Source organism: Macaca nemestrina, chromosome 10 (genome assembly GCF_043159975.1).
Source record: "Macaca nemestrina isolate mMacNem1 chromosome 10, mMacNem.hap1, whole genome shotgun sequence".
In the NCBI taxonomy this organism is placed as follows: domain Eukaryota; kingdom Metazoa; phylum Chordata; class Mammalia; order Primates; family Cercopithecidae; genus Macaca; species Macaca nemestrina.
Genome location: NC_092134.1, coordinates 76,350,577 through 76,363,655, shown reverse-complemented (window position 1 = coordinate 76,363,655; position 13,079 = coordinate 76,350,577). Strand labels below are relative to the sequence as shown.

At 46.4% G+C, this 13,079-nt stretch overlaps 1 protein-coding gene across 3 annotated transcripts in view; it reads right to left on the bottom strand.

The window, feature by feature from the left end:
• LOC105474120 (nuclear envelope integral membrane protein 1) overlaps positions 1-10,406 on the bottom strand; it is a 28,620-nt gene extending 18,214 nt beyond the window's left edge. For all 3 annotated transcript variants that reach the window (XM_011728515.2, XM_011728517.2, XM_011728516.2), the window contains exons 1-3: positions 10,248-10,406; positions 2,758-2,882; positions 632-851 (exon numbers count right to left, since the gene is read on the bottom strand). In XM_011728515.2, the coding sequence (XP_011726817.1) occupies positions 632-851; positions 2,758-2,882; positions 10,248-10,374 (472 nt within the window). In that variant the 5' untranslated portion in view covers positions 10,375-10,406. The remainder of the gene's footprint in view (positions 1-631; positions 852-2,757; positions 2,883-10,247) is intronic.
• Positions 10,407-13,079: the final 2,673 nt, after the last annotated feature.

The following is a 13,079-nucleotide window of genomic DNA, read 5'->3' as shown; positions in this document are numbered from 1 at the left end:
ATCCCAGGACCCTGTGTAGTAACCAAGGGGAAACAAAGTCAGAGAGAATTCAAGAGGATCCACCTCCTCTGAAACTTTCTCAGTCATCTTCAGAAAAGAGAAAACTTCTCCCAGTTCCACTGAGTAAGTTTTAAACTGCAGTGGTCTTCATCTTTATTTATAGTTCCATGAATACACTTTTTACTTGTGAATGATTAATATTCAGTTTTACCTTTCTTCAATTTTTATTAACCATTCATGTCTTTAAATATAGGCATGTACACATCGGATAGTTACCTTTGTCTAGAAGTGTCCAGAAGGCAGAACACATCTATCTGATTTACTCATAAGAGTATTTGGCATATATGCTCAGGGCCATTAGCAGCACATTGTAATTATGAATAAAAGTCTTCACAGTTCCAGGTAAGGAAGTACTCAGAATTTCCTGAGGTGGAGTTTCAATTCTAGGCCTAAAGTGTCTGATATGGGGTGAAGTCTCCATGAACTGTTTGGAGCAGTGGTATACTCAGGGTTATAATCAGAACCCAACTGGAGATGTCTTGGGCTGACTTCTCAGTCTCACTAATTATACCCTTCAGAACTCAGTCCTTATCACTACAGAATCCATCAGAAAAACAGAGGTGAGACTTACTCCGGATGACAATGACACTGTACTTGGTGTCCTTCTCTATAATTTCAACTTTGAGGCAGGTTTTCGTGCTGTATAGACCCACGTTAACATAGGTGTCATTCAATTTCTCCTTTAAAAAGGAGGAAAAAAAGTTCCAGATACTAAACTGCTCTAGCTCCTTCAGTTTATCCTCATTCTCCACCTGCGTGACTCGAATCAATTTGGAACTATTTACTCGGATCTGTAACACAAATAAAATCAGGATGAGAAAAAAGTAAGTAGGAATTTTAATTTTTCACAAATACAATTTTTTTAAAACCCTCAGAGTAAACAACTAAATCAGTAATAGTGTCAGTTTTCCACAAGGCTTATCAGAAATATAGAAATACAGAGGCTAAAACATAATTGGGCAAGTAACACTGCACATGTTAGAGAGACAGCTGTTAGAATACCTTCTTGTTAACACGACCTGAATCTACTATTAGGTCGTTCTGACCTAGAACGTAGAACATAGAGGAAAAAAGGCTTCCAAGCTGAAAGAGTTATCGATACAGCTATTTATTAGAGATCACACAAAGCAAAGGTCTATAATATTAAGAAAATTGCCAGGCATAAACTGCCCCAGAAGACTAAAAACGTTTTCCATAATGACAGGCTGAGTTCAATCCATTGTCACAAGTCACTGATTATGAGTAAATGTTGGTTATAATGTGCCCCAGATGGAGTATCACTTTTTTATCAGATAATTTTTTTTTTTTTGAGACAGAGTCTTGCTCTGTCGCCCAGGCTGGAGTACAGTGGCATGACCTCGGCTCACTGCAACCTCCGCCTCCTGGGTTCAAGTGATTCTTCTGCCTCAGCCTCCTGAGTAGCTGGGACTACAGGGTGCATGCCACCACCCTCGGCTAATTTTTGTATTTTTAGTAGAGACAGGGTTTCACCATATTGGCCAGGCTGGTTTCGAACTCCTGACCTCAAGTGATTCACCCGCCTCAGCTTCCCAAAGTGCTGGGATTATAGGCATGAGCCACCGTGCCCAGCTTATCAGACTTTTTTTTTTAATAATTTTTTTAAAAAATCCACAAGTCGGTCAGGCACGGCCCCCAGCTACTCAGGAAGCGGAGGTTGCAGGGAGCTGAGGTCGTGCCACTGCACTCCTGCCTGGGTGACAGAGCAAGACTCCGTCTGAAAAAAAAAAAAATCCACAAGTCCACCCTATGTTTTTGATGTGAACAACAAATGCCCTTATCAGTAACTATGCTTATAACAACTACGACATTTCTGAAAGGACTCATTTTGTTCAATCACTGTTACTGCCAGACACTCCTGTTTGCCAGGTGACTTAACAGTGTTATGAAACAAATGAGACCAAAGTCATTCTTCAGCTCTGGGGGTTTATGAAATACCTCATGTAGAATCAGAACAGGAACAGCGGGGCAAAAGAGTTTACATCCTGACAGGCACGTAAGTTTCCAGCCCAAAGAAGGCATAAGGCCTTTAAAAAGAAAGAGGAGGGCTGGGTGTGATGGCTCATGCCTATAATCCCAACACTTTGGGAGGCCGAGGCGGGCAGATCACTTGAGGTCAGGAGTTTCAGAGCAGCCTGGCCAACATGATGAAACCCCATCTCTGCAAAAAATACAAAAAAATTGGCCAGGTGTGGTGGCATATGCCTGTAATCCAAGCTACTCGGGAGGCTGAGGCAGGAGAATCACTTGAACCCGGGAGGCGGAGATTGCAGTGAGCCAAGATGGTGCCACTGCACTCCAGCCTGGGCAACAGAGGGAGACTGCCTCAAAAAATAAAAAATAAAAATAAAAAAAGCAAGAGGGGTGTGTGTGTGTGCACACATACTTACTGCAAAATGAAGGACAAGAAAATGAAGCAGTTTCTTTGGGAAAAGGAGGGAAAAGGAAAGGAAGTTTACCCTGGAATACTGTAATCTACTTGAGGGAGCAGAGGGGAATACAAAGTAGGCATAAATGCTTATTGATGAAAACACAACTCAGGATAATCTCAACCCTAACAAGTTTGTTAACATTTTTTTTTAAGTATGTGAAAGGGAGAAAAGTGTCAAAATACTCATTAATCACCGACAGGCAGAAATTTACAGAAGCTGCCCCTGCCAGAGGATTCCAAGTTATTACCTGTATCCGTGTCCATATATCATGCCATTTTGGAATAAGCACATTTGTGTAACAGAATTGTTGGCTGGCACGCTTTTCACAAACTTGGGAATCCTGAAGCATGACCACATTTACATCAATTTCAGCTTTATGCAAAGAAAGGAAACAAGAATTAAACATAACAAGCTAATAACTATAACTCATTTCATGAAAAAGAGTAAACTAACCACTTTCCTAAACTTTGGGTTAAAACATTAGCCAGACTGAGAAATAAGGGAAAAAACTGAGAAGAAAGAACAACTAAGGCAGAGTCTTATTTCTGTTGTTTAATTATTTAAATATTACACAGTCATTCAGTCAGACAAGTAATAATAAAAACTACTATTAAGTACCTATTAAGACAGTATGCTGCCAGGAGCAGTGGCACATGCCTATAATCCCAGCACTTTGGGAGGCCGAAGTGGGCGGATCACCTGAGGTCAGAAGTTTGAGACCAGCCTGACCAATATGGAGAAACCCCGTCTCTACTAAAATACAAAAACATTAGCCAGGCATGGTGGCACATGCCTCTAATCCCAGCTACTCAGGAGGCTGAGGCAGGAGTATCGCTTGAACTTGGGAGGCAGAGATTTCGGTGAGCGGAGATCATGCCATTGCACCCCAGACTGGGCAACAAGAGCAAAATTCTGTCTCAAATAAATAAATAAATAAATAAGACAGTATGCTGTCTCATTTAATGCTCCCAACAATGCTATGAGGTAAGCACTCATAATCCCTATTTCATAAATGAGGAACGGATGTTTAAGAAAGATTAATTTGCTCCAAAATCACACAAGTAGTAAATAGCCTATCTGAGATTCACCCCTAGGTCTGACTATGGTCTAGATATACTTCCTGTCCTATAAAGGACTAGGTAAAGTAAGCTAAAATACTCCATCTGTTGATTTTCTCTATTCCTTTCCTGAGTGGAACAGAATTGGCAAGTTTTTTCTTTTTTTTGAGACAGGGTCTGGCTCTGCTGCTCAGGCTGGAGTACAGTAATGTGATCATAGCTCATTGCAGCCTCAAACTCTTGGGCTCAAACAATCCTCCCACTTTAGCCTCCCAAGCAGCCAAGACTACAGGTACACGCCACCACACCCAGCTAGTTTTTTTTTTAGAGAGACAAGGTCTTACTATGTTGCCCAGGCTGGTCTTGAACTCCTGGATTAAAGCAATCCTCCCACACTGGCCTCCCAAAGCACCCACACTGGCCTCCCAAAGCACTGGGATTACAGATCTGCCACCACACCCAGCGAGCATTTTTTTTTTTTTCAGACAGCGTCTCCCTCTGTCACCCAGGCTGGAATACAGTGGTGCGATCTTGGCTCATTGCAACCTCTGCCTCCCAGGTTCTATCGATTCTCCCACCTTAGCCTCCTGAGTAGCTGGGATTACAGGCATGAGCCACCTCAACTGGCTAACTTTTTTTTTGTATTTTTGTAGTAGAGATGGAGTTTCACCATGTTGGCCAGACTGATCTAGAACTCCTGGCCTCAACTGATCCACCCACCTCAGCCTGCCAAAGTGCTGGGATTACAGGCGTGAGCCACCACGCCCAGCCAGCAATATTTTTAATATATAGTACTTTAGGAGGATACTAAAAGATTTCAAGGTTGTTTCCTTCCAGCTGTTTTGTCTCACTTCAAGTTTTAAGAGCAGGCAATGATTATATGCAGTCCCTCTGATATACCAAAACAGAAGATTCTCCTCTCAATTTCTATTTAGTATCAGCTAATTCAAGGTTTAAAAGTGACCACTGTCCAGCCGGGCATGGTGGCTCACACCTGAAATCCCAGCACTTTGGGAGGCCAAGGCAGGCGGATCACTTGAGGTCAGGAGTTCGAAACCAGCCTGGCCAACATGGTGAAACCCTGTCTCTACTACAAATACAAAAAACTCAGCTGGGCGTGGTGGCGGGCGCCTGTAATCCCAGCTTCTCGGGAGGCAGAGGCAGGAGAATCACTTCAACCTGGGAGGGGAAGACTGCAACTGCAGTGAGCAAAGATTGCGCCTCTGCACTCCAGCCTGGGTGACAGAGCATGACTACGTCTCAAAAAAATAAATTAAATAAAATTAAATAAATAAATAAAAAGTTGGGGCCAGGCATGGTGGTTCACGCCTGTAGTCCCAGCACTTTGGGAAGTCAAGGTGAGGGGATTGCTTGACCTCAGGAGTTTGAGACCAGCCTGGCCAACATGACGAAACCCCATCTCTACAAAAAGAAAAAAGAAAAAAAATATATGGCCAGGCATGGTGGCTCACACCTGTAATCCCAGCAGTTTGGGAGGCTGAGGCAGGCAGATCACTTGAGGTCAGGAGTTTGAGACAAGCCTGGCCAACATGGCGAAATCCCGACTCTACTAAAAATACAAAAAAATTACCGGGGCATGGTGGCGCACACCTGTAATCCCAGCTACTCGGAAGGGTGAGGTAGGAGAATCACTTGAATCTAGGTGGCCGAGATGGCGCCACCGCACTCCAGCCTGGGCGACAGAACAAGACTCCATCTCAAACAATTAATAAATAATAAAAATTTAGGCCGGGCGCGGTGGCTCAAGCCTGTAATCCCAGCACTTTGGGAGGCCGAGACGGGCAGATCACGAGGTCAGGAGATCGAGACCATCCTGGCTAACACGGTGAAACCCTGTCTCTACTAAAAAAATACAAAAAACTAGCCGGGCGAGGTGGCGGGCGCCTGTAGTCCCAGCTACTCGGGAGGCTGAGGCAGGAGAATGGCGTGAACCCGGGAGGCGGAGCTTGCAGTGAGCTGAGATCTGGCCACTGCACTCCAGCCTGGGCAAAAGAGCGAGACTCCATCTCAAAAAAAAAAAAAATAATAATAATAATAATAATTTACACACAAAGATGTTCACAAACTTACAACACTGAAAAACTAGAAATACCACAAATATCCAATCAACAGTACAAACCACCAATATCCAACCAAATGTTTAATCCAGAAACATTAATAATGATTTTTATCAGGCAGATGACACATGCCTGTAGTCCCAGCTACTTGGGGAGACCGAGATGGGAAGTTACAGTGAGCTATGATTGTGCACTGCATTCTAGCCTGGATGTCACAGCAAAACCATGTCACTAAAAAATAATAAATGAAGGCCAGGCGTGGTGGCTCACACCTGTAATCCCAGTACTTTGGGAGGCTGAGGCGGCTGGACCACCTGAGGTCAGGAGTTTGAGGCCAAGCTAGTCAACATAGTGAAACCCCATCTCTACTAAAAATACAAAATTAGCTGAGTGTGGCTGGGCGTGGTGGCTGATGCCTGTAATCCCAGAACTTTGGGAGGCTGAAGTGGGCGGATCACAAGGTCAGGAGTTTGAGACCAGTCTGGCCAGCCTGGTAAAACCCCATCTGTACCAAAAATACAAAAAATTAGCCGGGCATGGTGGCGTGCACCTATAATCCTAGTTACTCGGGAGGCAAAGGGAGGAGAACTGCTTGAACCCTGGAGGCTGAGGTTGCAGTGAGCCGAGACTGTGCCATTGCACTCCAGTCTGGGCAACAAGGGCAAAACTCTGTCTAAAAAAAAAAAAAATTAGCCAAGTATGGTGGCACACGCCTGTAGTCCCAGCTACTTGGGAAGCTGAAATGGGAGAATGGCTTGAAACCAGAATCAAGACTGCACCACTGCACTCCGGCCTGGGCGAGACAGAGCAAGACTATGTCTCAGGGGAAAAAAAAGAGAAAAAATTAAATGAAGATTTGCCCATATATTGGAATGTAATACAAGTAAGACAACATTTATAAAGAATTTTAATGCCAGGTGTGGGGGCTCACGCCTGTAATCCCAGCACTTTGGGAGGCCAAGGCAGGCGAATCATCTGAGGTCAGGAGTTCGAGAACAGCCTGGCCAACATGGTGAAACCCCCATCTCTACTAAAAATACAAAAAAAAATTAGCCGGGCGTGGTGGCGGGCGCCTGTAATCCCAGCTACTCAGGAGGCTGAGGCAGGAAAATCGTTTAAACTCAGGAGGCGGAGGTTAAAGTGAGCTGAGATTGCACCATTGCACTCCAGCCTGGGCAACAAGAGCAAAACTCCATCTCAAAAAAAAAAAAAACAAAAAAAAAACCAACCAACCAAACAACAAACAAAAAAAAAACAAAGAATTTTAAATTACATGGGAAAATTATTGTACTACAAAATCAAACGATAAAACTATCTCTGGTAACAACTGGCAGCCTCCAGGGAAGAGAACTAGAGTACTGACTGGATACAAATTATCAATTCATAAAAAATTAAAAATATGTGGAAAAAGATCAGAAGAAAATGTGCTTTTTAAAATAGATTGCTTCTGAATGGATTAACAGTGAGGTTTCTGCCTACTTCTTTATACTTAATTGTACCTTGCCAAATCATCTAAAATAAACATGCATTATTGTGGCCGGGCACAGTGGTTCATGCCTGTAATCCCAGCACTTTAGGAGGCCGAGGCGGCCGGGCGTGGTGGCGGGCGCCTGTAGTCCCAGCTACTAGGGAGAATGGGGCAGGAGAATGGCATGAACCCGGGAGGTGGAGCTTGCAGTGAGCGGAGATCGTGCTACTGCACTCCAGCCTGGGTGACAAAGCGAGATTCCGTCTCAAAATAAACAAACAAACAAACATGCCTTATTTTTACAATCAAATTTCTTTTTTTTTTTTTGAGTCAGAGTTTCGCTCTTGTTGCCCAGGCTATAGTCCAATGGCGTGATCTCGGCTCACCACAACCCCTGCCTCCCAGTTTCAGGTGATTCTCCTGCCTCAGCCTTCCTGAATAGCTGGGATTACAGGTGCGCGCCACGTCTGGCTAATTTTATATTTTTAGTAGAGACGGGGTTTTTCCATGTTGGTCAGGCTGGTCTCGAACTCCCAACCTCAGATGATTCGCCCGCCTTGGCCTCCCAAAGTGCTGGGATTACAGGCGTGAGCCACCACGCCCAGCTACAATCAAATTTTTCAAAAAAAATTTCCAGTGAGGGCCGGGCGCAGTGGCTCACGCCTGTAATCCCAGCACTTTGGGAGGCCGAGACGGGCGGATCACAAGGTCAGGAGATCGAGACCATCCTGGCTAACACGGCGAAACCCCGTCTCTACTAAAAACACAAAAAATTAGCCGGGCGAGGTGGCGGCGCCTGTGGTCCCAGCTACTCGGGAGGCTGAGGAAGGAGAATGGCGGGAACCCGGGAGGCGGAGCTTGCAGTGAGCTGAGATCTGGCCACTGCACTCCAGCCTGGGCGACAGAGCGAGACTCCGTCTCAAAAAAAAAAAAAAAAAAAAATTTCCAGTGAGAAGGAACTCTCTACATTTTGAAGTACTCCATTCTAACTTTAGGTAACGTCTGAGTTTTAGAAAGTTCTTGTCTAATTCCATGATTGCTCTTCCTAGCTGCCACCAGTCTATCAGGCAGCACTGAACAAATGTAACCCCCTGAGTTTACTCTTCTCCAAGCCAAGAAGTCTCTGTTCCTCTCCTCATTTAAGAAACTTAGAGAGAGACTGCTAATTGAGTGCTTCCTATGTAGGAGCATTTTTGCCTCTATTTTCTCTTTTCTTCACAACTCACTACCCCATTTATTAAGAAGTTTATTCACATCATGGCCCTTCGAATGCTATCCTGGGCCCTCTTCTAAGGATGCTGAGACCACCTTAAAGCTGTAAGGATAATCATCAAGTGGCAGCATGAGATAGGCAGGAACCAAAGGGAGAGGTGAAAAAGAGCATGGCCAAATGTGGTTGCTCACTACTGTAATCCCAGCACTTTGGGAGGCCGAGGCAGGTGAATTACCTGAGGTCAGGAGTTAGAGACCAGGCTGGCTGGCTAACATGGTGAAACCCCGTTTCTACTAAAAATACAAAAAATTAGCTGGCCGTGATGGCGTGCGTGCCTGTAATCTCAGCTACTTCGGAGGCAGAGGCAGGAGAATCGCTTGAACCCGGTAAGTGGAGGTTGCAGTGAGCCGAGATCGGGCCACTGCACTCTAGCTTGGGCAACAAGACAGAAATTCCTCCGTCTCAACAACAACAAAAAAAGCCGGGCACGGTGGCTCACGCCTGTAATACCAGCACTTTGGGAGGCCCAGGCAGGTGGATCACGAGGTCAAGAGATCAAGACCATCCTGGCCAACACGGTGAAACCCCGTCTCTACTAAATACAAAAATTAGCTGGGTGTGGTGGCACACGCCTGTAGCTCCAGCTACTCGGAAGGCTGAGGCAGGAGACTTGCTTGAACCCGGGAGGCGGAGGTTGCAGTGAGCCGAGATCCTGCCACTGCACTCCAGTCTGGCGACAGAGCGAACTCCATCTCAGGAAAAAAAAAAAAAAGATGGTAATGTGTGTTTATGAGATACTATTATCTTTATTCTCTTGAGCGTCAACTTCCTCCAGTGGATTCTAGAAAACGTCACGTATTTTTCTGTTTTGAATTTAATGATAAGGGGGTAGAAGGAGGTTTTCAGAAACACATTCTAAATTTTCTGGATTGGAGCAGAAGAGTTTCCTTTCCAGTCCAAACTTCATTATCCAGCAGCAGGTACCAAATAAGTGGAATATAATGTAAGTGGAAAGTGGAATAACTTATAATTCACTTATAAGTGGAAAGTGGAATAACTCCAGTTCCGTTCTACAGGGCTGTTAAGAGTCAAGATCTTGGAAGGGCGCAGCGCCTCACGCCTGTAATCCCAGCACTTTGGGAGGCCAAGGCGGATGGATCACGAGGTTCAGAAATTCAAGACCACTCTGGCCAACGTGGTGAAACCCCGTTTCTACTAAAAATACAAAAATTAGCCGGGCGCGGTGGCGGGCGCCTGTAATCCCAGCTACTCGGGAGGCTGAAGCAGAATTGCTTGAACCCGGGAGGCGGAGGTTGCAGTGAGCGAGATCGCACCACTGCACTCCAGCCTGGGTGACAGAGCAAGACGCCATTTGCGGGCGGGTGGGGGGTGGGGGAAGGAGTCAAAGTTTTACATGAGAAGATAGTAGAGATCACTGCATTTAGGTCAACCACATGCGTTCTGCCACCCGTGCCCTGCGTCCTGACAGAGCATAAGCTCAGATGGCGTTTGCTAATTTGCCGAATGAATGAGATGGTCCTTTTCCCGCGGCAGCTCTGCCTGCCCAGAATGGTCCCCTGGTTTTCTCTTTTAACCAAGAAACTCGAGGAGGCCTCTGCGGCGCGACAGAGCCCCCAGGATCGCTTCTCAATGAGTCTAGGCCTCCCTTCCTGTCTCCGCCAAAGGGCTTCAGGCTCCTCCCCACTCTAGGAAGCTGCCCCAGCCCGCTCCAGGGCCCAGACCCTCAGCCCCGACGCCCACTAGCCCGCCAAGTTTCTTCCACCACATTACGCCGGCGCCCCTCGGTAGAGCCACCGTGGCCCGTCTGCAGAATAACGGCCCGCGCCCTCCAGACAATCCCTTTTCCAAAAATAACCCCCTCGGCACCCGCCCCCTTGGCAGCTGCTGCCCGGGCGGTACCTGTGCCGTAGACCAAGCAGCCGGAGAGGATCAAGAGTAGCCGCACTGTCCTACCGCCCCCGACACCCCAGCCCCAGGGCCCGGGACCAACTGCCGGCGAGACCGCCACTTTCATTCCTCCCGCCATGGTTGCCTCAAGCCGCCTCCTCCTCACGTGCCTTACCCCAGCAACTAACTCTGAACGGGCAGCACCAGCAGCCTATCCTCTACGAAACCCGCCCCTATCAACCAATCGGATGGGCAGAGCTTCGAGCACCCGGCTCTCCAAGGGTCCTACGAGTCCCGCCCCTTAGCAACTGAAGAGAGAGGGCGGGAAAAGCAGCTGTCAGCCTATTAGAAAATGGGTTCTCACCCTAGCAGTGGCGACAGGAAGATCCCACCCCGCTAACAACACGCTTCCGTCTTCAGTTTATTTACAACTGGTGTGATTGATGGTAAGCTTAACCAATAGAAAATCGGAATGGGAGAGGCCTTCTTGACCAAACTCGGTATTATCATCGAAGCTGTTTGAAGTTCCTTCGCTTTTCTTTCGGTTACTTTTTATCACGACCTTTCTGTTATGAGACGCCTACAATTGAGATCGCTTTATGAGTAGGGTCCTGATAGGCCATTTTTTAAAGTCGACTGACAAAAGTGTGGTTCTCCAAAATCCTAAAGGATTTAAAATAGAAGTCACAAAAAAGTGTGTGTTGTCAATATTTTATAAGCATAAACATTAGCTTTTAAAAATGTATTCATAGGATTTTTATTTTTGGAAGTAAAATTAATGTTAGGATTAAGAAAGATGTATTTATTCCTCTTATCATCTTGTGAGACAAATATAATTCTCTCCATTTAAGAAGCCAAAGCCAAGACAGCCACAGGAACCTGCCCAAGATTTCATAGTTCATCTGGTCTGTGGTCCCAACCTAAATCCTACTGACCCCAAAGCCTGAGTTATTTATACGGATTAGCTGCTTCCCATTCAATGATTTAACACAGGTCCCAGCAGAGAGCCAGGTGTTCCGAAACTCTTAGTAGAAATTGAAACCTTTTTTTTTTTAAGAGGATCCGATGGTGGTGGGTAGGAAAACTACAGATGATAAAGCCAAATGAATTGAAGAATTCAAGGAAGGTGGTATCTTCTGGGGAAGGCTCAAGCTTTCAAAACAATTTTTTTTTTTAAATATTTTTAGAGACAGGGTCTCTCTCTGACACCCAAGCTGGAGTACAACAGCACCATCACAGCTCAGTGTAACCTTGAATTCCTGGACTTAAACCATCTTCCTACCTCAGCTTCCTAGATAGGTTGGGCTACAGGGATGCACCACCATGCCCGGCTATTTGTTTGTTTCATTGTTGTTGTTGTTGTTGTTGTTGTTGTTGAGACAAGGTCTCCTTCTGTAACCCACCTGGAGTGCAGTGGCGTAACCACAGCTCACTGCAGCCTCGAACTCCCAGGATCAAGCAATCCTCCCACTTCAGTCTCCCAAGTGGCTGGGACTACAGGCATGAGCCACTATGTATGGCTTAATTTTTTAAATTATTTTTTGTAGAGACTGTATCTAGCTATGTTGCCCAGGCTGACCTCAAACTCCTGGCCTCAAGTGATTCTCCCACCTTGGCCTCCCAAATTACTGAAATTACAGGCGTAAGCCACTGCACCTGGTCTAAAACAAGGAATTTTTTAAAAGTCAAAATGGGCCAGGCACGGTGGCTCAGCTCCGTAATGCTAACACTTTGGGAGGCCAACACAGGCGGATCACCTGAGGTCAGGAGTTCAAGACCAGCCTGGACAACCTGGCAAAACCCTGTCTCTACTACAAATACAAAAATTAGCCAGGCGTGGTGGTAGGCACCTGTTACCCCTGCTACTCGGGAGGCTGAGGCAGGAGAATCCCTTGAACTTAGGAGGCGGAGATTGCAGTGAGCCAAGATCACCCCATTGCACTCCAGCCTAGGTGACAGAGCAAGACTCTGTCTCAAAAAAAAAAAAAAAAAAAAAAAAAAAAGTCAAAATGGGCTGGGCGTGGTGGTTCATCCCAGCACTTTTGGGAGGTTGAGGTGGGAGAATCACTTGAGGCCAGGAGTTCAAGAACAGCCTGGCCAACACAGCAAAACCCTATCCCTACCAAAAATACAAATATTAGCCCAGCCTGGTGGCAGGTTCCTGTAATCCCAGCTACTTACAAGTCTGAGACAGGAGAATTGCTTGAGCCCAGGACGCAGAGGTTGCAGTGAGCCGAGATCACACCACTTCACTCCAGCCTGGGCAACAGAGCGAGCCTCTGTCTCAAAAAAAAAAAAAAAAAAAAAAAGAGGCTGAGCGCCTGTAATCCCAGCACTTTGGGAGGCCAAGGCGGGCGAATCACGAGATCAGGAGTTCAAGACCAACCTGGTCACCATGGTGAAACCCTGTCTCTACTAAAAATACAAAAAATTAGCTGGGCATAGGAGCGGGCACCTGTTATCCCAGCTACTCGGGAGGCTGAGGCAGGAGAATCACTTGAACCTGGGAGGCGGAGGTTGCAGCAGTGAGCCAAGATCAGTGCCACTCCACTCCAGCCTGGTGACAGAGTAAGACTGAGTCTAAAACAACAACAACAACAACAAAAATAAGGCCGGGTGTGGTGGCTCAAGCCTGTAATCCCAGCACTTTGGGAGGCCAAGACGGGCGGATCATGAGGTCAGGAGATCGAGACCATCCTGGCTAACACGGTGAAACCCCGTCTCTACTTAAAAAAAACACAAAAAACTAGCCGGGCGTGGTGGCGGGCGCCTGTAGTCCCACCTACCCAGGAGGCTGAGGCAGGAGAATGGCGTAAACTCGGGAGGCGGAGCTTGCAGTGAGCT